Source organism: Juglans regia, chromosome 9 (assembly GCF_001411555.2).
Source record: "Juglans regia cultivar Chandler chromosome 9, Walnut 2.0, whole genome shotgun sequence".
NCBI lineage: Eukaryota > Viridiplantae > Streptophyta > Magnoliopsida > Fagales > Juglandaceae > Juglans > Juglans regia.
The window spans coordinates 18,658,093-18,681,263 of record NC_049909.1 but is presented as its reverse complement, the minus strand read 5'-3'; the positions used below and the strand labels follow the sequence as shown (position 1 = coordinate 18,681,263).

The 23,171-nt window shown below is 37.3% G+C and overlaps 5 protein-coding genes across 6 annotated transcripts; 2 read left to right on the top strand and 3 right to left on the bottom strand.

The window, feature by feature from the left end:
- Nucleotides 1–2,506: 2,506 nt before the first annotated feature.
- LOC108993794 (probable serine/threonine-protein kinase WNK10) lies at nucleotides 2,507–6,115 on the top strand. 2 transcript variants are annotated; one of them, XM_035694120.1, is made up of 7 exons: nucleotides 2,507–3,056; nucleotides 3,626–3,663; nucleotides 3,833–4,060; nucleotides 4,153–4,373; nucleotides 4,460–4,608; nucleotides 4,704–5,109; nucleotides 5,186–6,115. In XM_035694120.1, the coding sequence occupies exons 1-7, from the start codon at nucleotides 2,976–2,978 to the stop codon at nucleotides 5,899–5,901; spliced, it is 1,839 nt and encodes a 612-aa protein (XP_035550013.1). In that variant the 5' UTR covers nucleotides 2,507–2,975; the 3' UTR covers nucleotides 5,902–6,115. The 2 variants fall into 2 exon arrangements, with proteins under 2 accessions (XP_035550013.1, XP_018824369.2); XM_018968824.2 differs by having other exon boundaries at nucleotides 4,460–4,617.
- Nucleotides 6,116–8,126: 2,011 nt separating this feature from the next.
- On the top strand, nucleotides 8,127–13,013 carry LOC108993781 (N6-adenosine-methyltransferase MT-A70-like). The gene is made up of 7 exons (XM_018968806.2): nucleotides 8,127–9,411; nucleotides 9,611–9,709; nucleotides 10,971–11,054; nucleotides 11,157–11,479; nucleotides 11,631–11,847; nucleotides 11,979–12,058; nucleotides 12,373–13,013. The coding sequence occupies exons 1-7, from the start codon at nucleotides 8,329–8,331 to the stop codon at nucleotides 12,596–12,598; spliced, it is 2,112 nt and encodes a 703-aa protein (XP_018824351.1). The 5' UTR covers nucleotides 8,127–8,328; the 3' UTR covers nucleotides 12,599–13,013.
- A 2,050-nt stretch (nucleotides 13,014–15,063) lies between these two features.
- On the bottom strand, nucleotides 15,064–16,566 carry LOC108993741 (mavicyanin-like). The gene is made up of 2 exons (XM_018968753.2): nucleotides 15,790–16,566; nucleotides 15,064–15,624 (listed from the first exon to the last, which is right to left on the bottom strand). Exons 1-2 carry the CDS (start codon nucleotides 15,992–15,994, stop codon nucleotides 15,233–15,235), a joined length of 597 nt encoding a protein of 198 aa, XP_018824298.1. The 5' UTR covers nucleotides 15,995–16,566; the 3' UTR covers nucleotides 15,064–15,232.
- Nucleotides 16,567–17,235: 669 nt separating this feature from the next.
- On the bottom strand, nucleotides 17,236–18,836 carry LOC108993774 (2-keto-3-deoxy-L-rhamnonate aldolase). The gene has a single exon (XM_018968795.2). The coding sequence runs from the start codon at nucleotides 18,555–18,557 to the stop codon at nucleotides 17,475–17,477; it is 1,083 nt and encodes a 360-aa protein (XP_018824340.2). The 5' UTR covers nucleotides 18,558–18,836; the 3' UTR covers nucleotides 17,236–17,474.
- Nucleotides 18,837–18,917: 81 nt separating this feature from the next.
- On the bottom strand, nucleotides 18,918–22,213 carry LOC108993775 (MYG1 protein). Its single transcript, XM_018968796.2, has 7 exons — nucleotides 21,958–22,213; nucleotides 21,315–21,461; nucleotides 21,059–21,157; nucleotides 20,610–20,801; nucleotides 20,325–20,444; nucleotides 19,807–19,878; nucleotides 18,918–19,380 (listed from the first exon to the last, which is right to left on the bottom strand). Exons 1-7 carry the CDS (start codon nucleotides 22,162–22,164, stop codon nucleotides 19,156–19,158), a joined length of 1,062 nt encoding a protein of 353 aa, XP_018824341.1. The 5' UTR covers nucleotides 22,165–22,213; the 3' UTR covers nucleotides 18,918–19,155.
- Nucleotides 22,214–23,171: the final 958 nt, after the last annotated feature.

Below are 23,171 nucleotides of genomic sequence, written 5' to 3'. Positions count from 1 at the left end.
TATGTCGAACGACAATGCATAAGCACCCGTTTTCAAATTTTTCCATTTTCTTTCTTTTAGGGCAGCTTTTTGAAAACTTCTCGAATCTCAAAATAAAATAATATTAAATAATTATATTTAATTTTAATTTTAATTTTAATTCATCTCATTATTCAAATATTCTGGTGGTGCGTTTTGGCTTCTCCTTAACTAAAGGGGTTAAGATGTGATCAAAGGTTAAATGCTTACGTGAAATTAATTTTACTCGAATAATCCATTCATGGAAGATTCTATAAGAATCACATATTGAGTTGAGATGCTTAAAATATGGGTGGTTATGTTTTGACCGCGAGTTAGTGGGGTTGATAAGTTGAGAGACGTGGTTATTGGTGGAGGGGAGGGGAGGGGAATGGGATGCAACCATAGGATGGGAGTGGTTGGTTGGAGAATGAATGCCAGGGAATCAGACTTTACCTGCCATTCGGGGACGGCCGCCTTTGCTTACCATTAACCACTAAATAGCAGGGGATGTTTGGCAAATATATAATTTTCAAAACTTCTCGTAATGTCATTCACATTCAAATACAAAATATTTTTAAATTTTAAATTTTGAGATACTCCAAACATCCATGCACAAATTTTATATAAAGAAAATTATACATATGCATAGTTTAATGTGATTTATTATATTATAAAATATAAATTTATTATAAGATATATTTAACATATCACATTAAATCTATGTAAATTTAATTGTTTAGATTTGTATATAGACTTGCAACTTCTCTAAAATTAAAAATAAAATAATAAATTTACTTAAACAGATAATGATAAAGAATCCTAATCCATCTAAACAATCCACATAATTTAATATTTTCAGCCTATTTTATACGGTTAATTTATATTATTATTTATTAAAAAATTATATTCAACAACTCTATACCGTACATTTATTTTTATATTTTATTTCCCATCGGATATATATATATATATATATATGTATATACGTACCTGAGAAGAATGCGTGGGCCACGTCTTTGGAAGGGAGGTTTCCCCCCTCCACTCCATACATATAACCCGGCTCAATTCCTCGTCCAGTTAGCGTTGTCTCTTGCTTGTTCCTTCCGGTACGAGACGTACTGGCAGGTTTCGGATGGAGCGTGAAATTTTTATCTCATTTTATTTTATTTTATTTTATTTTATTTTATTTTATTTTATTATTATATATATTTTAAATTTTTATATTAAATATAATAAATAATTTATTTTTTAAAAAATTTTAACATAATAATAATATTAAAATATAATATTTTAAACTTTTAAACAAAATAATTTTAAAGAATTAAAAAATAAAAAATAAAGATGTATTCCTTTTCCTTTTAAAGGGGAATACATTCTGGAGCCGAATCTTCGTTCTGTTGCACATGGCTCTCACCGTCAACTCCGCTCCACGCTCTCAATGCTCGAGTGAAATCAACACCACTCCAATTCCACCGCCAAGCTATGTTTTTGCTAAATTATTTTTATTCTGAATTTAATTATATACTTCTATAAATATATTTAAAAATATAAATACATAATTAATAATTTTTTTCCTGCAATTCATTATGCGTGTCTTAATTGAGAGAATTTTCATATAATTTTAATATATGTTCCTCATATTGAGTTGGAAGATTTTTTTATTATTATTATTATTACAACGCAAAAAATGAGAAGATATGAAAGTATGTTTAAGGAATATTTTTTTTTTATAGGTACAACAAAAGTTTGTTAAGGAATATGCTATGAAATTGGCATTTGGTCATGCTTATCGTGTTGTCGATGCACAAGTCCATAAATTAATTAATTAATTTTTGTTTGTCAACCTATGAAAGTTTGAAGAATATTTCCCACCTCCTCATGGATAATAAACTATATGAAAAATGATATTTGTAGTTATAAGTGTGTAAGTACTGTGCAGTCATTTTTAAAAAAATAAATAAATATGAGATCCACATAAAAATAAATTAAATTTTTATGAATAAATTTTACTCTTTTTTAAAGTGATTGTATGACCTTTGTGTATTTTACAATTGTATATAGCATTACTCAAACTGTATTCTCTAATTCTAGACTAGAGAATTGAAACAAGTTAATCACATATTAATTATTATTATTATTTTAAATATGTATGTCTCTATATATTCAAAAGATAAACTAATATTAAAAAATTACGAAATATAGAAAATAAAAAATTTAAAGATTAATGAAGCAAATTAATACTATTTATTTAAGAAAAAAGTAAAGAGAGTATTAAGGTGCAGATTGGATTTAAAAAATATTTCATCTTATCTCATTATTATAATTTTTTTAAAATTTTATATAAAATATAATAAATAATTTTAAATAATAAAATAATAATATTATTAAAAAATATATCTAAATATTTTTTAATATTAAAAAAGATTGAAAAGAGTTTTTTGTATTCAGGTCATTCCCACGCGCTTTGGTCATTACGACTGAACAAACATGCTAAGAAGTCCGTTGATGATTATGATAAGGATTCTGAGCTCGAGGCTCCTTCCTTTCCGCTCTTTCCCTCGAGTTCTTATAGTCTGCGCTGTGCGTCCGATTCCCAGCATACCTATTAGCCACACCTTTATGTCTCGACTCTCGCTGAGGTTTGATTGGCGTTGTTTGGTGCAGCAAAACATGCAGATAATAGACATATGGACGAATCTGGGACTTGTATAAGGACGTCTGCAACTATCGCCAACCCACCTTGGGCCATGGAATCGAAGCTGTCGTCGCCAAGTTTCGTCGGGTGCCGATTCCGTTTCCGAAAATCGGCATTCGATTCGTATTTGGTCGCCTGTGAAGCATTCTCGGAAGAGCCTCTCCTTCTTCTTCGTCTTCTTGGTTTCAGAACCAAACTGTCTTCATAGCGTTTCACCGGTTTTCCTCTCGATTTTCCTTCCTTTTTTGTTCTCATTGCAATTCGCCGTCGTTTTTTGGCAATGGAGTTTGTTGCGGGTCTGAAATGTGAGGTTCTGGCTGGTGAGGTTGTGGAGAAAGATCCCACCGGACGATACGTACGGGTATGGATAATTTTAGGTTTTCAATTCAGCGTGTGTTTGTTTGCCGAGAAAATTAAAAGTCAAAGAGAAGTAATTTAATTATTATGGATTTTCTGATTTACGTTGTTTCAATTTTTGGTAGATAAGATTTTCCCTTATTATCTCACTAACCAAGCATTGCATTATGTTTCTAGTCATTGTTTTTTCGTTTGAAGATTCAGCCGAATTTGATTCGGTATTCATTAATTTGCATTTTAATCTTTTTATGTCAATTTTTTTCAATTCTTTGGTATATCAAATTGGTATTAATTGCTGGTAGTCTGTATCAAATAAACCTGAATAGATTGAATAAGTTTAATTCTGGAAATCCAATTCATTTTGAAAATTCCACTTATCTCTTACCATTAATTATCATATATCTTAAATAAGTAAGACGAAAATTTGAATGCCCAGCAAGAATATTGTTATTATTTATAACCGTATGTTATCAAACATTTTCAATATCATGCTTGCTTGGTTGTCGAGGCAAATTGTTTATTTTGTTGGATTTAGTGAAATAGTCTTTATTTCTTTTGCGTTTATTCTTTCAGTATGATGAAGTCTTGGGGAGAGGAGCAGTTAAGAATGTGTATGGTTCTTTTACCTATCTTTTTTAATTCTCTTCTTTGTGGTTTTATTAGTTAGTTAGTTTTTTTTTTTTGTAAGTAAGGTTTTATTAGTTAGTTTGAAGGTTTTAAAATTAGAAAAATTTGTCTTGGTTTAAACTTGCGCTGTTTTGGCTCCCTTGTTAAATATAGATACAAGGCATTTGATGAAGTTGACGGAATAGAAGTTGCTTGGAACCAAGTGAACATTGATGATGTATTGCAGTCACCAGAACAGCTGGAGAGGTTATATTCCGAGGTTCATCTGCTGAAATCTTTGAAACACAAAAACATCATCAAGTTCTATTATTCATGGGTAGATGATAAGAACAAGACCATCAACCTTATAACAGAGTTGTTCAGTTCTGGGAGTTTAAGACTGTAAGTTCTGTGGACCGTTTGCCATTTTTTTTTTTCATTTTTTGTTGGATATAATGCTCATTTATAGCTTTCATGGTTTTATTGTGTTTTAGATATCGCAAGAAGCATAAGCATGTTGATATAAAAGCCATCAAGAATTGGGCAAGGCAGATTCTTCAAGGTTTAAGCTATCTCCATGGCCACAATCCTCCAATTATCCACAGAGACCTGAAATGCGACAATATATTTGTTAATGGAAACAATGGTGAAGTTAAAATTGGAGATCTTGGGTTAGCAACTGTCATGCAGCAGCCTACTGCCCGAAGTGTAATTGGTATTAACATCCCTTTCTCTAGAAGTGCTATGACTTTGACTAAACCATTTTAATTGAGGCATGTCATCTTTTTATTTTTTGCACAGGCACTCCTGAATTCATGGCTCCAGAGCTTTATGAGGAGGAATACAATGATCTTGTTGATGTATATTCTTTTGGCATGTGCATGCTAGAGATGGTTACCTGTGAATACCCATATAGTGAGTGCAACAATCCAGCTCAAATATATAAGAAGGTTACCTCCGTAAGTTGGTGAACACCTGCAGTATATATGATTAATGTCCTTTTTTAAAATGGCCGTTATAATCTTTCTTGTATTCTTCCCTGTAGGGTATAAAGCCTGCTTCTCTCAGTAAAGTGAATGACCCCCAAGTTAAGCAGTTCATTGAGAAGTGTCTGGTTCCAGCATCTATGAGATTGCCCGCAATGGAGCTGTTGAAAGATCCATTCCTTGCAACCGGAAGTTCGAAGGATCTCATTTGTGATTCGCTGCAATTAACCAGTAATTTGCCCGTATTAGTGAACCCACCACACCCAGAATCTCATGTCATGGACATAATAGACTCAAACTGCAAGAAGCTTTCTGTTGGCTGTAGTATGAATAGATTCAATGGAACTTCTGACTGTTCAACTCTAGAGTTTCAGAGGTTTACTGAGACTAATGACTTTAGGTTAAGAGGGGAGAAACTTGACGAGAATACAGCTTCATTAACTCTGCGCATTGCGGATCCACATGGTAAGTAAATGTGCTGTGGAATAATATTCTTCCATTCTCTAATATGGCTAACCATATATTGCTTTGGTTTTAATAGGTCAGGTGAGAAACATCCATTTTGCATTTTATCTTGATTCTGATACTGCAATTGCAATAGCTGAGGAGATGGTTGAACAACTTGATCTGTCAAAAGATGATGTGGCCATCATTTCTGAGTTAATTGACAACTTGATTACCAAGCTTGTACCCCGATGGAAATCTTCATTTGAGAACTGCTCATCTGAAGCACATGGTTCATTTGGCTTTTCTCATGTACTTCAAACTGGTGGAAATTCAGGGACAGCAGAAGACCCTGCCGAGGCAGTTGTTGAGCACCATGTTCTCCCAATATCGGCTGACGTGGAATATGAAGACAATCAAGAATCTACTGTTTCGGATATATCGGTCGAGTATGGTGTCTCAATGGCCTTGGATGCCTGTAATGACAGTGTTTTAGAGTCCAATTACTTCAGTCTTGATGAATACCATAAAGGTTTGAATGGGTATGGGTTCAATTTGGAGTATGAGGTTTATGATGAGAAAAGCTATGAAGCTAACATGGGGGAATCTGGCATGTCGAAAACCTTGGGCTTGTCGAGCATATGTTCTCTATCTCTGGCAGACGAGGATCAGGACAGTGAGCTAAAGCTGGAGCTGGCTTCAATTGACACGCAGTATCACCAACGTTTAATTGAGCTGCTGAGGATGAGGGAGGAAGCAATAGAGAATGCCAAAAGGAAGTGGATGGCAAAGAAGAAAACCTCTGTAAATTGATATACTAGCTTTTTTTGCTACGATTCTTTTTCCTCAGTCTTAACAATTGCCTTATTGTAACTTTGGGGCAATATCTGCAGATTCTTTTTTTTTTTTCTTAGTATTGATCAATTTGATATCTGGTCATGTCCATGAAGCTGATAGAAAAAGACTGTTCTAGTGATTCGGTGAACTTCCTTGATGATTTCAATTTATTCATCTGTTTTGTCTGGCATTCAATTCCCTCTTCGAGTATTAACACCCTCGGTCATTATGAACAAGGTAATGGTATATACAATTCTGGAGTATGCGGTCTCTGCATACTCTATTTGAAAAAAGTAGATTAATCTGAGACTCACGTAAAAAAAATATATTGTTAAGAAGGGTGCACGATAAATGGCGGTTTGCAACATAGTTTATAACTTGTTTTTGCACCATAATTGCTGTTATGGTTCCCTTGGTATCACGGTTTCTCGCAGCATAAACACAAAAACAAAAGCTTAGAGTGATTGGTGAACGGCACCATCCATTGATCAGGTTCAATACCTGGACGACGATTGGTCTACGACTCTACAATGGGGCAGACGCAGAAATTTGAAGAAGTTGCCAAACATCAAAACCCTCTAGAATAAAACAGCAACTGAAAAGGCTGCCACTTTCCTTTCTTCTCCCTGATTATATTATTTTAAAAAATTATATTTATTGTTTTTTGTAATGCTACTGTAAAGAGAAAATCCTGCAGTCTAGGAATATTTATTTATTTTCAGATACAAAATATTACATAATTTGATTTGTAAGTCTTAAATTTTAAAATTTATCTTTTAAATCAAATTATGTCAGATAGTGTATAGTATAAAAGACTTCAAATAGAATTATTTAAAATTACATGTAAATGATATTATTTAATATTGCAATAAAAAAAATGAGATCATATCCTGCAACTTTCTAGGGTAATTCTATGAAAGATTTTTTTTTTCAAAATTTTTAAAATTAATATTCGTAATATCATTTGAATATAACTTAAAGATTATCGGGTATTATTATTATTATTGTTATTATTATTATTATTATCTAATTTATGTTATTTCTTCTTATTCTATCCTTATTAATAGCTCTCTTCAAGATCATTTTCTTTCAATAATGGGTCTTCGTCAAGGTGACCCACTTTCTCCCTTCCTCTTTATCTTAGGAAGTGAGGTCCTGTCAAGACTCCTTGCTTAAAAGGAACAGCTTAACTGCATAAAAGGAATCAAACTTTCTAGGGGTGGACCTCCTATCTCTCATCTTTTATTTGCTGATGATCTATTCCTTTTTGGAACTGCCACTGCTCATAATGCTCAACATATTTCTGATTGTCTTAAGAATTATAATAGCTGGTTTGGTCAAAGTATTAATGAGAGTAAATCTTCTCTCCACTTCAGTAAAAACACCACTCGGGTTTCCATTCAATAAATTCAAAACATTTTTAAATTCAGAATCTCTCTTCCAAATTCTAAATATCTTGGTTTACCTATCTCGAATGGCTCGGAAGAATTTTCTGACCGGCTTAATAGAGAGAATTCAATCCAAGCTCCAAGGTTGGAAATAAAAAAATCATTTCTCAAACTACAAAAACCATCCTCATTAGAGTTGTGGCTAGCTCTATCCCTTCCTATGTCATGTCTTCAGCCATGCTTCCAAAACATACAACCAAAAAATGGACACTCTTTTTCGTAGATTCTGGTGGGATTATAAGGATAATGAGAATAAACAATTTACACCCAAAACCTGAAAATTCATTTATCTCCCCAAATCCATGGGAGGTCTCGGTTTAAAAAACATCTATCTTTTCAATTCCGCTCTTGTCACTAAGCATTCTTAGTCCCTCATCAATAGATCATCCCGTCTCTCTAGAAAGAGACTATTTAAAAAAAATATTTAGGTTCCAAATCTCTCCTGAAAATATCTCTCAAACCAACCAATTCATGATTTTAGCAGTATGCTAAAGTAAAGAGATTTTTTGAAGTCTGAAATCTATTTTCAAAATTTTCTAGGATTTTTTTTCAAAATTTTCAAAATTAATATTAGTAATATCATCTGAATATAACTTAAAAATTATCGGGTTTTATTATTATTATTATTATTATTATTATTATTATTATTATTATTATTATTATTATTATCATCTAATTTATGTTATTTCATTAAATCTTTTATAATTAAAATCTAAAAATAAATCCGAAATCTAGAGCAAAACAAAGCAAACCTTCGCCACAGTTTCATCGTCTTCTTTTGAAAGAGTCCTAAACCCACAGCCCTTAAAACCTCTCTTCAGCAGTAGGGGAAAATTGAAAGAAATAGAAGAAAGGAAGGATCCCAAGAAGAAAGAAAGAGACTTCCTTGTTTTCCTTGTTTGTTTGGTTAATCTGCTGAATTTTCTGTACCAGTCATAGTGACAGAGAGAAAACGATGGAATCCAGATTGGACGGTAATGAAGACACCATAGCCAGAATCAAAGACGTCCATCAACAACTCCGAGCTCGCATGGAGTCACAGCACCAGACCCAGCTAGACCTTCTGGCTTCTCTTCAATCCCTAGTCCCTAACATCGTGTCCTCCGTGGATCTCTCTCTCAAGGTCGTCTCCTCCTTCAACCACCGCCCCTTCACTCCCACCCCCACACCCACGCTCCCAAACCCCAACCCTAGCCTAGTCAAACCCACTAACAAACCAACGTTCCCAGCCATAACCCAGAACCCAGCTCCCGTTCCGGCACGCCAACCAGAGAGCGAACCCAGTGGTGTTGACGAGAGCGGGAGTCCCCTCTCGGTGGTGCGGTCGATGGTGGCCGTGTGTTTGTTGGGTCGGGTCCCTTTCGCGCCAATCGATTCTTCGACTGTGTTGAGGAAGCTGGAGAACGACCAAACGGCGACGCCTGGCGAAAGAGCGGCGTTGAGAGAGTTGGGTGGGGAGTCCGGAGCGATACTGGCGGTGGAGATGGCGTTGAGGTCGATCGGTGAGGATAATGGTGGGGTTGAATTGGAGGCCTTTGAAGTGAGTGGGAAATCCAGGGTCATGGTCTTGGGGATTGACCGAACTCGGCTTCTGAGGGAATTGCCAGAGAGCAAGCACTCGATTTTGGGTAGCGACGGGAATGCGAATCAGTATCAGAGTCAACAGCAGCCATTGCTAGATGTGAATGGTGGGGTTGGACTGTTTGGAATGGGAGGAGGTGGACCTGCTCAGAGGCCAATGCCGGATATGTGGATGGGACCCGGCGAGCCACTTATGCCGGGATTGCCACCCTTGGGTCCGAGGGGTGCGAGAGGAGTTATGGGAATGGTTGGAATGGGCAGAGGGGTAGGTGTTCATCCCATGCATAGGCCAATTGGTGTGATGCAGAAGCTTAGGACTGAAGAAGATGATATGAAGGATCTCGAAGCATTGTTGAAAAAGAAATCTTTTATGGAGATGCAGAAATCAAAGACTGGTGAGGAGCTTCTGGACCTCATTCACCGGCCTACTGCAAGGGAAACTGCTGTCGCTGAAAAGGTTTTTTCAATCTTTTGAAAAGCCTCTTATACGATTGTTTATGTTTGATATATACTGCTATCTGGAAGGCCATATTTATTTTTTCGTTAAAAATCCTTGTTTACTTGTATCTGCAGGCATTAGTTGTATCTCAGGAAACGGATACTTTTGCTGGTGCAATAATGTCTACTCTATTTACTTTTTCGTTTTTATTTTTCAGTTCAAAACCATAGGTGGGCCGAACCTGAAGGAGTACTGTTCTTCCCTTACAAAAGAGGATTGTCGGCGTCAATCTGGTTCCTTTATGGCATGCGAGAAGGTTAGTTAGTAGAGTTGTTTCTATTTTAAAGAAAATAGAACACAGTGTAACAAAAGAGGATTGTCAGCTTCAAATTTTATTCTGAATAGAGTTGATTCAATCCGAAAATAAAATAAAATTTCTTGATAAAGTTATTACTCAAATCAATCTCTAAAAACCTCAATCATCTGGTCTTATGAAGTGCTGGAGCTCACACTAAGCATGTCACTAGTCAATCCAGTGCATGTGATACCCCGTATGATATGGATAAGGGTAGGTGATGTATGAGATCCCACATTGCTTGGGAATGAGAAGTTGTTGCTCTTTATAAGGTTCCAATGAGATTCTAATTGTATCATTGACTAGTCCTTTTGGAGTATAGGCCATGTGGTTTGGGTCTTACATTGGGACGTTACAAATGGTAAGAGACGATACCAATCAGAAATGTGGGACTTGAGACGTGCCACCTACAATGGACAGGCTCAACGAGGACGTTGGGAATTTAAGGGGGGTAGATTGTGATACTCCTTTATGATATGGATAAGGGTAGGTGATGTATGAGATCCCACATTGCTTGAAAATGAGAAGTTCTTGCTCTTTATAAGGTTTCAATGAGGCTCCAATTGTATTATTGACTAGTCCTTTTGGAATATAGGCCATGTGGTTTGCGTCTTCCATTGGGGCGTTACAGTGCAAGTCATTGGATTTCATCGTAAAGATGGGAGTTCATTTTATTTTAAAGAAAATAGAATACAGTGTAACAAAAGAGGATTGTCAGCTTCAAAATTTTATTCTGAATAGAGTTGATTCAATCCGAGAATAAAATAAAATTTCTTGATAAAGTTATTACTCAAATCAATCTCTAAAAACCTCAATCATCTGGTCTTATGAAGTGCTGGAGCTCACACTAAGTATGTCACTAGTCAATACAGTGCAAGTCATTGGCTTTCATCGTACAGATGGGAGTTCACTCGTCACCTAAGTACATTCTTGACACTAGGGTGTCAACTAGATATTTTAAGTGGTTGAAAACATCTGACTGTTTTCCTTTCTAGTTTATCATTTTTCACATCTTCACTGCATGCTGTCTATATTGTCTGCTTCGGCTTTCAGAAATTTTTCATGGAATGTTTTTGACTTTGTTTTGACTAGTTTCACATTTTGGTTCTTTTGGTGGTGCCGATAATTTGTTCAATCCATATGATATGGCCAGACATAACCTTGATCTTAATACTTATGAATACTTAAACTCGTTTTGTATTGAAATTTCTACTCTTTCCAGGTTCATTTTCGGCGAATTATTGCTCCACATACTGACATTGATTTAGGAGACTGTTCTTTTCTAGATACTTGCCGGCACATGAAGGTGAGTTTTTCTCACATGAAACAACATTGTGATTGGGGTTCTTAGTACACTATTTCTTTTTTACTTCTTTGTCGTTTACATGGAGTTATATATCTTTGACAGACATGCAAGTATGTTCATTATGAGATAGACCAAATGCCAGACATGCTTCCTCCTCCCAAACCACTAAAGCGTGCTGAATATTGTTCAGAAGTAGAACTTGGTGAACCACAATGGATTAACTGTGATATCCGCTCATTTAGAATGGACATTTTAGGGCAATTTGGAGTTATAATGGCAGATCCACCATGGGACATTCATATGGAGTTGCCTTATGGGACGATGGCTGATGACGAAATGCGCAATCTCAATGTTCCTGCATTGCAGACTGACGGTCTAATTTTTCTATGGGTCACTGGTCGTGCAATGGAGCTTGGACGTGAATGGTATGCTCTCACTTTTTGCCATCTGCCTACCATAATGTTCATAACTCCCTCGAATGGATGGTTATTGGTATTTGGCTGAGAAGCTTAAAACGTGCTGCATATGATTATTCATTTGTCTTGTCTCACAAGCTTATCTATATCCTTTTTTCAGTTTAGAACTTTGGGGGTACAAGCGTGTTGAGGAGATCATTTGGGTGAAGACCAATCAACTTCAGCGAATAATCAGAACTGGGCGGACAGGCCATTGGCTCAATCACAGTAAGGAGCATTGCCTTGTTGGAATAAAAGGCAATCCAGAAGTAAACAGGAACATTGATACTGATGTCATCGTTGCTGAGGTTCGAGAGACAAGTCGTAAGCCAGATGAGGTGAGTAGAAGACTATCTTTATATTTTTTTAGTGTGCTCTCCCTTGTACCTTTAATAGTATGCTTATATTAACCATAGTGCTTCCTGTGATTGGGTTGCAAACTTGAATTAATAAAAATGCATTGCTGCAGATGTACCCTATGCTGGAGAGAATAAGTCCAAGGACAAGAAAGCTCGAATTGTTTGCCCGCATGCACAACACTCATGCAGGGTAGTTTACTTTCCTTGTCTCATACTTGTGCTGATTATAATTTTCTTTGCATCATTCTTGTTTAACCTTAAAGATTTTTGTCAATAAATTGATGAGATGGAGGTGCTAGAGGGCTTTTTGTGATGGATCTGTTATGCCCTTAAGGCTAGATAATTTTGAATAAATTAGAGTTGCCTGGCCGGGGATCCAGGGTTATCTTGGTTTCCAATTTGTGATAGAGAAATATTCTATACAGTTTTTCGCATATTTGGTATATGGGGTTTATTTTGCTCCTTGTTTGGTTTCCTGATTACTCCTGAAATGTCATGTACCAGGTGGATGTCACTCGGTAATCAATTGAATGGAGTAAGATTAGTTGACGAAGGTCTGCGAGCGAGGTTCAAGGCTGCTTACCCAGATGTGGAGGTGCAACCCAGTTCCCCTCCTAGAGCTTCTGCCATGGAAGTAGACTCCGGTCCTGGAGCTCAAATGAGGAGTCCCTTTCCAGCAAATGCATCTAAGTCCTCAGCCATGCAGTTTACAGAGTCTGCAGCTCAATAACCACTACATGCTGCTTCTGAAGAGAAGCCAATGACCGTAGCTGGTGACATGGTCAAGTGAGTAACAGTCATTAACTTTCCGCGTTCGTGTATGGCTAGCTCTAAGAGATTTTGAGGATGCACCCTTGTCCACCTGATAATTTAAAATGTTACGTGCTCTGGGTATATGATCCTTAGCAATTTCTTTTTCTTGTTGTGATCCTTAGCATTTTTGTTCAAGGGTTTGTTCCTATTTATTGTATTAGAAGAATGCACAACAAAATCCTCCCTCCATCAGATATTTTTGCTAGGGCAAACTAAATATTATTATTCTTATTTTTTGATATGTAAGCTACGTGTAAATTATATGATAGAACATGTAAAACTAACATTTGATCTGAGGAAAGTATCTCATAGCCGTTGATTTCTTGTTGCAATGTTTTGTTCCTTTTCCAAAATGTAGGATAGATGGGGTATCGTCGGAATTTTTATGAAAGAAAATGCTCTTCTCCAATAGGCAGCCCAGTTTTACTGAGATTCCTTGAGACGATCTAGTAGTAGTAAAACTAGTTGCCTTAGACGGTTTTGATAAAGCCTTTGGAAATTTGTTTTCCAAACAGTTTCATCAAGTCGATCTGGGTGATACCGACTTTATAAGTACTTGTGGGAAATTAAGATGCTTTTAAATAGCCTCTCAAGTATCAAGTCCAGCAATCTATAAATATCTTCTGTTTTGACTATGAACAAGCGACTTGGTACCTTTCCAGATCAATTCATGCGCCATATTTGTTCTTAACAACATTAAGGCCACGTTTGGTTATCAAATTCAGTTGAGTTCAGTCTAATTTTAAATTGAGTCTAACATCTAAATACTCAATTCTCAAATTATTAAATTTATCTCAACTCAAAACCTTCTTACATGTGGGACTCACAATCTTTTTCAACTTAAAATATTTTTATATATAAGACCTATAACATTTTTCAATTTTTTATAAAAAGTATTAAATTCATCTTAACATCTAAACACACTTTAAACTTAGTTTAGATAAGCCTCACATTAACTCCCTCCACTATTCAATTCATTATTATTCATAAAGAACTCAATTTAGTTGAGTTCAACTCAACATTCAAACACAATCTAATTTTATTTGCAAGCTTGTGTAAAAGACATATTTTCCTTACTACTTATTGGCATAATTTGTGATTTGTAATAAATTTTAAAATTTTAAAAGTTATAAATTAAATTGTGTCATATTAATAATGTGAATTGTGTGTTCTTTACATTGACTTGCAAGTAAAATGATTGGACGAAAAAAATACATGCCCCATGGTCCTTTTTCCTCCCATTTTGACACAGGCCAAGGAGAAACTATTTTCTTGCTTCCTCTCTTTCAAGGGATAAATATCCTTTGTATCTTCAAAATGTTGGGAATTTTGTATTTTTCACTCGTACGAGGGGCTATGCTATTATATAACAGGTGTATTCGTATAAGAAAGCAACAAGTGTATTCGTATACAAATTTTGTATCTTCAAATACAAATATGCTAATTTTGTATCGTGTTCATGTTAGTTTTAAGAGTCATGTCTCATATTACTACCCCTAATTATCTCTTTCTTGGATGTTAGTACAATCTCAAAATTCAAACCTTGACCATCAGGACGTTATTCCTCTCATTTTCTTTTCTTTTTAAATTGAGAAATATTTTAGTCACAAAAGAATTATACAAAAAGAAATTTATAAATTGACGTAATTTGTTAAATTGTAAAATTACTTTTAACTAAGTAGATCTAATATATCACATAAAACCACGTTAGTTTTTAAATTTATTTTTATATAATCTCTTTGTGTCTGTAATAATTCTTTTTTAAATTTCACAACTCACACTAAAAATATTTTCTTTTGAAATACCTGGCTAAAACTAACCCAAACTACTTACCAGTTACCAAACACGACCAGATGTTACCATATAAAACACTCCCCAGAGCCCGAGACACCAAAACAAAACAAAGATGTTTCCTTTTGTTTCAAAATATCCTTTAGTTCTTTTGCTAAAAATGGATGCAACAATTGGCAGATATTTTAACAGAAGATATGGACTATATTTGACTTTCACGTTAATGATATGAGGTGATTTGGTGGGTGCTTTTATATAGTTGCCATGTTACAGAAGAATTGGTAATTTTGCATGTGTCAATGCAATGATAGTTGCCGGCTGCCCTGTAGAACTATTTTCCTATTCATATATTGTGTGACCCAAAGAGATGAACTGTCAGGAGACAACGTCCACTTCCAGCTGCCAAATACATAACTTAAGTTTAATGGAACAGGGTACACTCCCGATAACATCGGCTTGCGTTGTCTTGGACCTGTACAGATTGATTTCTTTCTTTTTGTTCTTTTACATCGAAAGATGAACTCGGTGTCCATCTTTTATTGCAAAAGAGCTAAAGAGGGTTTGTTCTCTGTACAGTTCATTGATACATTTCTAACTTCTTTGGAAGAACCACCAATTGCCAAAATCTTCATATTAACCAATATGGAAATTGATCACAGATCTTTGAACCAATAATAAAAGGGAAAAAAATAATCAATTTCAAGAGGAACAAAGGATAATCTCTCACACTTGGGTTCAAAGTACAAAATAATGATGTTCCTCACATGATGCCACCGACCAGTGCAGATACAGCAAATAAAGCGAGGGCTGCCATGAATACCGGAAAGCTTGGTGGAGGAGAAGAAGAAGGTGGTTGTGGCATCGTACCAAAAACAGTGGGGTAAGAGGGTGAGATTTCTGGCAATGCACTCGGACCATATGAAGGAGAATCTACAGAAGACCCATTTCCAGAAAGCACAGAAATGTGGAGCTTTTGCTTCTTCTCGCAGTGGCCCTGCTCTCCACTGGTGAAGTAGAATTCCCCATATTTGGTGACGTTGAAAAGAGAGTTTCCATTGTTCATGTACAAGATTGGATCTTTAATGTTGCAGTTGTTGTAGGATTGTTCCGTTACTTGTATCACTGAATCCTGACTTGGTGGGTATAAAAACACTGAATAAACAGAAAGAGAAGAACATGAGGATGATTCTGAAGCTATGAAAGATCGAAAAAATAAAACAATATGATAAACTCTTTTTTCTAGTTTTTTTTTTTTTTTTTGGAACAACAAACCATGGATGCTGAAAGGAAGAGAGAGAGATGATTATAGAAACTTACAGAGAGAATCTCCAATCTTGAAGGTATGATACTTGGACCATTGTGTGTAGACTAGTGGTTTTGCTGAAGTGGGTATTCCCCAAGCATCTAAATCTCCAACCTTGTATTGGTAACAAGAGACTGATCTGGTTTGCAGCAAAACAAGGAACTGGAAAGCCAACAAGAAGTGATAATACATATTACTTGTTCTAAGATTGGCGGCCATACATATTACACCCTCTCTTTCTCAAATCTGATAGTCAGAGACTCAGAATCAGGACACTTTGAGGGCTGAATTTTATTGGCTCGAGGATCTGCAGACTGATTGGTTTAGCAAAAGGCGACGAATTGAAGAAGATTTACCCGAATGCCCCTCCTCTTCCTAGTTGACAATAGATGTTCACACCCATGTAGGTAAGAAGTCCAAAGGTGAACGAAATTTATGATGAAGAATAAAGATCTCTAGACTTTGGAGTCTAGATAGATGCGGAAATTGAGCTGATCTTCAAGAAGGTAAAAATTGGGAAATAGATCAATCATGTTGCTAATAATGGCACATGGGCCAGTTGGATGGTCAGCATCCCTGACTCTGAGAGCAGTTCAGAATAAGTCCTGGAACTGGGAAAGGGAGAGTTGGGGATGTTTCACTCTTTTCTCAACACTGTTAGGTGCATTATTCACTTTTTTGTATAATCTTGTAATCATGTGGAGAAGGCTAGAGATAGCTGTGCAGCCTCTCCCTTCACATGGTTGGTCGTCTGGGGCTCAAGCTTTTCTGTCAATTTGAATAAAAAACTAGTGCGAAACCGACAAAGTGTCCCCAGCTTGATGTTCTTTTTTCATTTTTTGATTGAATAATTTCCGCTAACACTTTCATAATGCCATAACAAAAGATAGAAAAGAAACAGAAATGGATACAAAATGTAAGCCAGAATAGAAGAGAATGGTCATCTTGAAATGTGGTTTGTGAGACAATCCTAGAGATGGGTAGCATGGATGGTCAGATGATATATCTATATGGAAAAAAGTAAAAAACACAACAAAATGATTCCTAATCTTTTTGGATAATCAAACATATATTGTTTCAAAAACTCTTTATCAATAATTTATTGCAAATTGGAGCCATGACATTACACTGTTGTGATGGTAGTACCATCATGATGGCTATAGTTTCATTTGACATCCTCAACAGCAGCAGTCCTAACCAAAGCCCACTTCAACAGCACCGCACACATACAATCCAAGCTTCTTCTGCTCATCAGGCCCATCTGGTGTCGTTGCAAACCCATCCTAGCAGTCAACTTTTCCTCCTCCTAACTCATTTTTTTACCCATCTATTCATTCCTTTCCAATTGGAATCATTGGATACAAGCATTGTGTTCAAAATTTATGAGTTTGAAGAATTATTTTTTTGTTAGTTCTGACATTTCTCAGATTACAATTGCACATTTTGGTTATACTTTCACATGCAATTAAAATCATAATTTTTCTGTTTTGCTAAGATTTTTGAAGAAAAATGAAGCCTAAGCCAAAATTATTGTGTCTTGGCAAAAGACCCAGGAGAAAAAAGTGCGAGAATCAGAACAATCCCATTACATTTACGATCAAAGAAGAAAAGATGAAAATGAGAGAATTCAGAGTTGCAGAAAAGCAATGAGTAATGCCAAAATTTCCAAAAAGGCCTTTTTTTGTTCTTTTTTGGTTTCTCATTCGCTCCAGTACTTGTCATCTGCGTCTCCGCCATCCTGCTGCTCATCTTCATCATCATTAGAGCCGTCCATCAAACCCATCTTAAACCTCTTGACATCCTCCACGGCAGCTGTCCGGAAAAGCCCAACGTCGACGGCGCCTGATACCATGTGATATCCGCGCTTCCTCAGATCATCAGGGCCATCGAATGGCATCGCAAAACCTGACAAGTATGCCCCACCTTTCCCGCCGGTAGGTTTGGGCCCCACCGCCAGCACGGCCTTCTCCGCCGTCCTCATCATATCCTTCACCTTCTTGTTCCCCGGATCCCAGAGGTACCCCATGCTCGCGCTCAGATCTAACGGCCCCATTTGAATGCAGTCGACCCCGTCGACGGCCGCGATCTCCTCGATTCGTTTTACCCCCTCCTCGGACTCCACCTGGCACATGATCAGCAGCTCGTCTTCGTAATTACCCAGATACCCTTCGTCGATCCCGTAGCTCGACGCCCTCACCACCGTGTGGGCCGACCCCCGCACTCCTTTGGGCGGAAACCGACAGTACGAGACCGCTTTTTTGGCGGCCTTTGGGCCTTCGATCATCGGAAACATGATCCCATGTGGACCGATATCGAGCGCTTTCTTGGCCCAGATGGGGCAGTTGTCCGGTAATCGGAGAATCGCCGGGGTACCGGTGGCGGCGAGCGCGCGGATGCAGGAGAGTGCGTCGGTGACGCCACCGGGGCCGTGTTCCATGTCGACCACGACGAAGTCATAGCCGGCGAGGCCGGCAATCTCGGCGAAGGTTGGGGAAAAGCTGAGGAGGAAGATGCCGTAGAGGGTCTCACCGCTATGGAGACGGGATTTGAGGCTTTGGGAAGTGGTGGAAGAGGTGATGGAGGAGAGATCTGGGGTGGCGGCGGTGGGGTTTGTAGAGGATTTAAGAGGCGTTAAGCTTCTCAAGGTGGTGGAGGGGTTTTGGGTTTGGGAAGAGAAGGATAAAAACTTGGAGGGGTTGAAAGCGAAGGGCTTTCTTCTGAGGGTTGAGAGCGACGAAGTGGCGGCGGCGGCGGCGGCGGCGGGATAGGTGAGAGCAGCCATTGCTGCCACAGTTTGTTTGCGACTTCTTAAAGGAAAATGAGGAAAATGATAGCCTTACCGAGAAGACGGGGAGGGGAGAGCGGATTTCAGAGGAAGACCTAGACCCACTGTTTACTAGGAAGGAATTTTAGGAGTAGATGAAAAAAACAAATAGGATTTTTACATCATTTGTCACCTTGCACGTGGGCTTTAGAGCCCATTGAAAAGCTTCCACATTGCTTGAACGGAATTCAATTCAACCAATTGCTAGCAAACTTGGACATAGTTATTTAGCAGCATCGTCAAATTGTGAATTCCAGAAGAGCTTAGGTTAATATAATGCACATTAGAGAACATTCTGTCTGTAAAAGTTCATCAAAATGACCACAAAAATCACCCGTGTTCAGATGAAATGAATAAAAGACAACGATTGAAATCTTACAAAGCAAGTCCAAAACAAGTTCTGAGAAAACATTTGGGACGACACAATTTCTGCCCAGATCACATAAAATGGATAGGGTCATAAGCAAATTAGTAGAGATCCTGCTTAAATGCCACAAAAGTCTATCTTACTCTATCCAAACTAATAATGATGCTGATGTAAATCGCTATTCTTCAATTAGAGCTTTAAAGCAGCTTTTGCCATGGCCAGAGCACCCTCATAGCTTTGATTCCCACCAATAAACCCACTCATATGGACAAATACGCAACCCGGAATACCTGCCTCCTTTGAGAGTTCATCATCCCTCAAACCTCGCCATTTAGAAGGTAGAGGCTTTCTGCTCTCAAACCTATCTGGAGACACTGCCATTGCCTGAACTCTCCAGGTTTTGCTCCTGTCATCCTGGAGATTGAATTGCAATAAACATTTTCAGAACTCCCCATAAAAAAATATGCAATTAGGAGATAGACAGGCAAACCGCAAACTTAACTCAAATAAGTTTGGTATTTAGAAAAATGGTCAATGGCATTTATTTGATATAACTGAAAAGTCATCGACTCTCTCTGGGATTCGGAACTAACACCACATTCAACAGGGTATGCTTGAAAGTTAAAACTCATCATAGAAACCTTTCCTTTGAAGTTAATTGTAACCAGGAGACTCACTAAAGGTCTTCACATGTGGAAAAGAGCTAGACAGCAACATGCAAACAAATTCCCCAAATTCTATTCACATAATTGAAAATTTATTTATTTACTTATTTATTTTTATCGGTAATTAAAAATTTATTTCTTACTGAAAACAAGTGCAGAAGATGGATATAACTACCTGATACAGAACATATTTGATAGGAGGGTCAAGCTTCATCTCGTCCTCCAGCTCAAATAAGTGAAGCTTCCACTGCAGGGCAAAAAACCACGTTAAGGTCTTCTGAACATCAAGTAGACCACTTGTGTATATGCTGCTGTTTGACATAATATAGTGCTTGATATTCTCTGCAGCATGAGTTTTCAGATTCTGAACATGAATTACATAATTGATGTAGTCATGTAGATACCATTGTTTAACATAGAAACTGGTATCTTAAGCAACATGCTTTTATTTAAGAAAAATCTACGGCAAGTCAATTGCAGTAATTATTGATTCTCTCTACCCATTACCAAATAAAGAAGACATAGAATCAAAGAATGAGAATTTTTTACAATAAAGAAAAGAAAAGAACAGAAAGGAGTATAAGAAACATTAAAGGAATGAAACATTCCACAGATAGATTGAACATGGATATGAAGCAGTTTTAGACTAACAACATTGTGCAGGCAAAGAGGAAGATAAGCAATGCAGCTTACAGGACAGAATCTAGTCAAAACCATAATTTCTCCACTAGGATCAATATCCTGTCTTGCTGCAAGACACTCAGCTACAATTGACCTTGCTGGTAACCATGATGTTGCATGATACCGAACACTCTGAAAAGTTGAAAAGAGTTGTTATATTGCATGGGTACCACACGAAACAAAAAAGAAATACAATAGCTATGACCCATTTTTAAAATCTCTATCCTTTGCTGGTATCTGGTAATTACCAAAAAGAAAAAAGAAAAAGCTTATCCATTAACCATGTCAAAGCCTCACATCTAAAAACTCACTGCCAACCAGAGCCATTGCTCTTTGAAAGGCTTCATTCTCCCTCTCAGGTGATTGATCAGGTTCTATCCAATCCAAATTGAATCTTCCAACTCTGGAAGATAAGTGTGTATTATTCACATATCTTGGAGGTTTCTCTGTATCAAACTGATTTATCCCATTGTCAATAGCATCAATTGCCTGCAAGAATAAATAAAATTCAATGAATACTTCACTGACCACCAGTTAGAAATGACAAGAATCTAACACATTTGAAACTTTCTGCAGATGAGTAAGATGGTCATATTTCCAAAGCTATGAGGCTGATTTTGAAGTTATGCAACCAACAAACATCTACATTCAAAAGACCCCGGGAAGTAGTAAAAACTTCATTGAATATAAGCTGCTCATAGATGCATGGCCATACCAAAATGTATAAACTGGTAACTAGTACCTACCTCCATGAAGCTCTTGTATATAGCCAGAAATAACCGATTCACATCTGGGTGCCCTTCATCGAGTTGAAGCTCCTTGGCTATTATCTCCTTTCCAAAATGCTAGACACCAACAATGTAACAGAGAGGCAAATTAGATTCGAATCAAGAAAATGCAAATTCTGAATCATTGGTCAAATAAAACTAAACCAAACTGCATCAGATACACCCATTTCCCACGTATAAACTACCAATGTTGCGCTTTTTAACAGAGGATTACCTTGTAGACAAGACCAGCACTACTGAGCTTAGTGTAGAAGCCGTGCCCAAAAACCTCATCAAAGCCTTTCTGGTGATGATCATACCGATCCCGAACTGGATCATATACACCCCCAACATCAAGAACTGCATCGAGACCCTCCAATACCTGCAACTCTCAGAACCGATTGGAAAAATGATATCGCCTTCACGTGGAACACTTAAAACAAAATCTCCCTACAGCCCCCACAGAAAGAAGCCTCAACAAGAGATTATATACTTAATTCCGAAACTTTTAATTTTTCATTAACCGATTCAACAATTCCTCGGCAACCTTTGGGCTACACATTTAGCCACTGAAAACACATTAAGGCAAGTAAATATACGAAATCCTACGAACAGCAGATTCAAACCACTGGCTCCCACAAAAGGATTCCAACTTCTCTTTCTACTTGCTTTGATTTTCCTCCGTCCTCTCGCCAACCAAAAAAACTCCCCATTTAGCTACTGAGAATTTCTGAAGATCCTAGGAACTACGTCTTCGAACAATAGCTTTTAGAAGGGGGAAAAAAAAAAGATACCAACTTTTTCTTCCTACTTGATTATCTATTTCCACCAATATCTTTTTGGTGGCGGAAAATAATAAATCGTTTCGGGGGACGAACCTGGGCATCACGGGTGCGAACGATTTCGGCGTTGGAGAACCTATTGGTGAGGCGAATCATGAAGCAGCCTAGCGCCTCGTCGCAGTGGAAACTTCCATTGTGAGTGCCGACGCGCTTAAGGGAGGCGTTGGTGGCCATGAGACGACGAGTGAGATGTCTGGGGAAGGTGAGGAGCTTCTGGTTAAACCCTCTGGTCAGTGCGAACATGCCTTGGATGAAAACCGTCGATTGCGTCTTCTGCCTCCACTTCTTTGATTATTTATTGGCAATTAAGAAACGTTAAATCGGATATTTTTAATTGATATAAAAATATATGTAATTGTGATATTTAATATTTATTCACAGTTTATTATTTTTTTTTATATAACATATTTATTCACACTTTTGAACTCAAGTTAGGGGTGAAAACCAAAGTACTTGGTGCTGTTTTGGTCCAAACCAAAACCGTACCAAAATACTAAAAAAAAAAAAGAATATCTTGATCGAAGCTGTTCGTTGAAGAGGAAGAAAATCGTTGACGTCGATCTCATTTTCTTTAGGTCGATTTGCCGATACCGTCGGTGGTGTGAAGAGAGAGAGAGAAATAAGAAACATATTGTTACGTGCCAGAGTTTGCGACCTCGTAGAGGGTTTGTGAACGGGTAGAGAACAAAGATCGTCCTTGCGTGCTCTACCTATGATGGTAATTTTGTAGGATACTTCAAGGGATCCTAGGCCTCCTTAGTTGGTTTAATTCGAGGAAAACCACAACTCTCAATCAACACAAGATTGAAGATAATACTCATCCGATAATTTTATTCTTGACCTCAAGCGTTTAAATAGCTGAACATCCATTACATTGAAATACATTTCTCAATCAAGGAAAGCAACATCTACGTGAATAATTTAGGCAGCATTTATTGCAAAAGAAAGACAACATTTATTGAAAAGAAAAGACAACAATTTAGCAGAAACTAAATAAGGCAGCTGGCCAATCTTTCTCCATCATTCGTGGGGTCCCTAATAGCTCCTCCTCCCTTAAAATTTTCCTTGTCCTCAAGGAAAAAATATGGAAATCGTGCCTTGAAATCAGCTTGATTCTCCCATGTGGCATCAGAAGGTGATAAAGTCTGCCAGTGAACAAGAATTTCGGCTACCCCCTTGACATTTCTAGTTTCCAAAACTGCTTGAGGTAATGGATGTGGTGTGGACTCTTCAGTTATGGGAGGCAACGT

Coding starts and splice junctions, on each gene's coding strand:
- LOC108993775 (XM_018968796.2), bottom strand. CDS start 22,164: ATGTTCGCACTGACCAGAGGGTTTAACCAGAAGCTCCTCACCTTCCCC. Junction 21,158..21,314: donor GTGCTGGTCTTGTCTACAAG/GTAATCCTCTGT, acceptor GTTGGTGTCTAG/CATTTTGGAAAGGAGATAAT. Junction 19,381..19,806: donor TCAAATATGTTCTGTATCAG/GTAGTTATATCC, acceptor TTCAATCTCCAG/GATGACAGGAGCAAAACCTG.
- LOC108993741 (XM_018968753.2), bottom strand. CDS start 15,994: ATGGCCGCCAATCTTAGAACAAGTAATATGTATTATCACTTCTTGTTG. Junction 15,625..15,789: donor CAAGATTGGAGATTCTCTCT/GTAAGTTTCTAT, acceptor CTGTTTATTCAG/TGTTTTTATACCCACCAAGT.
- LOC108993774 (XM_018968795.2), bottom strand. CDS start 18,557: ATGGCTGCTCTCACCTATCCCGCCGCCGCCGCCGCCGCCGCCACTTCG.
- LOC108993794 (XM_018968824.2), top strand. CDS start 2,976: ATGGAGTTTGTTGCGGGTCTGAAATGTGAGGTTCTGGCTGGTGAGGTT. Junction 3,664..3,832: donor AGAGGAGCAGTTAAGAATGT/GTATGGTTCTTT, acceptor TGTTAAATATAG/ATACAAGGCATTTGATGAAG. Junction 4,061..4,152: donor AGTTCTGGGAGTTTAAGACT/GTAAGTTCTGTG, acceptor ATTGTGTTTTAG/ATATCGCAAGAAGCATAAGC.
- LOC108993781 (XM_018968806.2), top strand. CDS start 8,329: ATGGAATCCAGATTGGACGGTAATGAAGACACCATAGCCAGAATCAAA. Junction 11,848..11,978: donor CAAGTCGTAAGCCAGATGAG/GTGAGTAGAAGA, acceptor GCATTGCTGCAG/ATGTACCCTATGCTGGAGAG. Junction 12,059..12,372: donor ATGCACAACACTCATGCAGG/GTAGTTTACTTT, acceptor GTCATGTACCAG/GTGGATGTCACTCGGTAATC.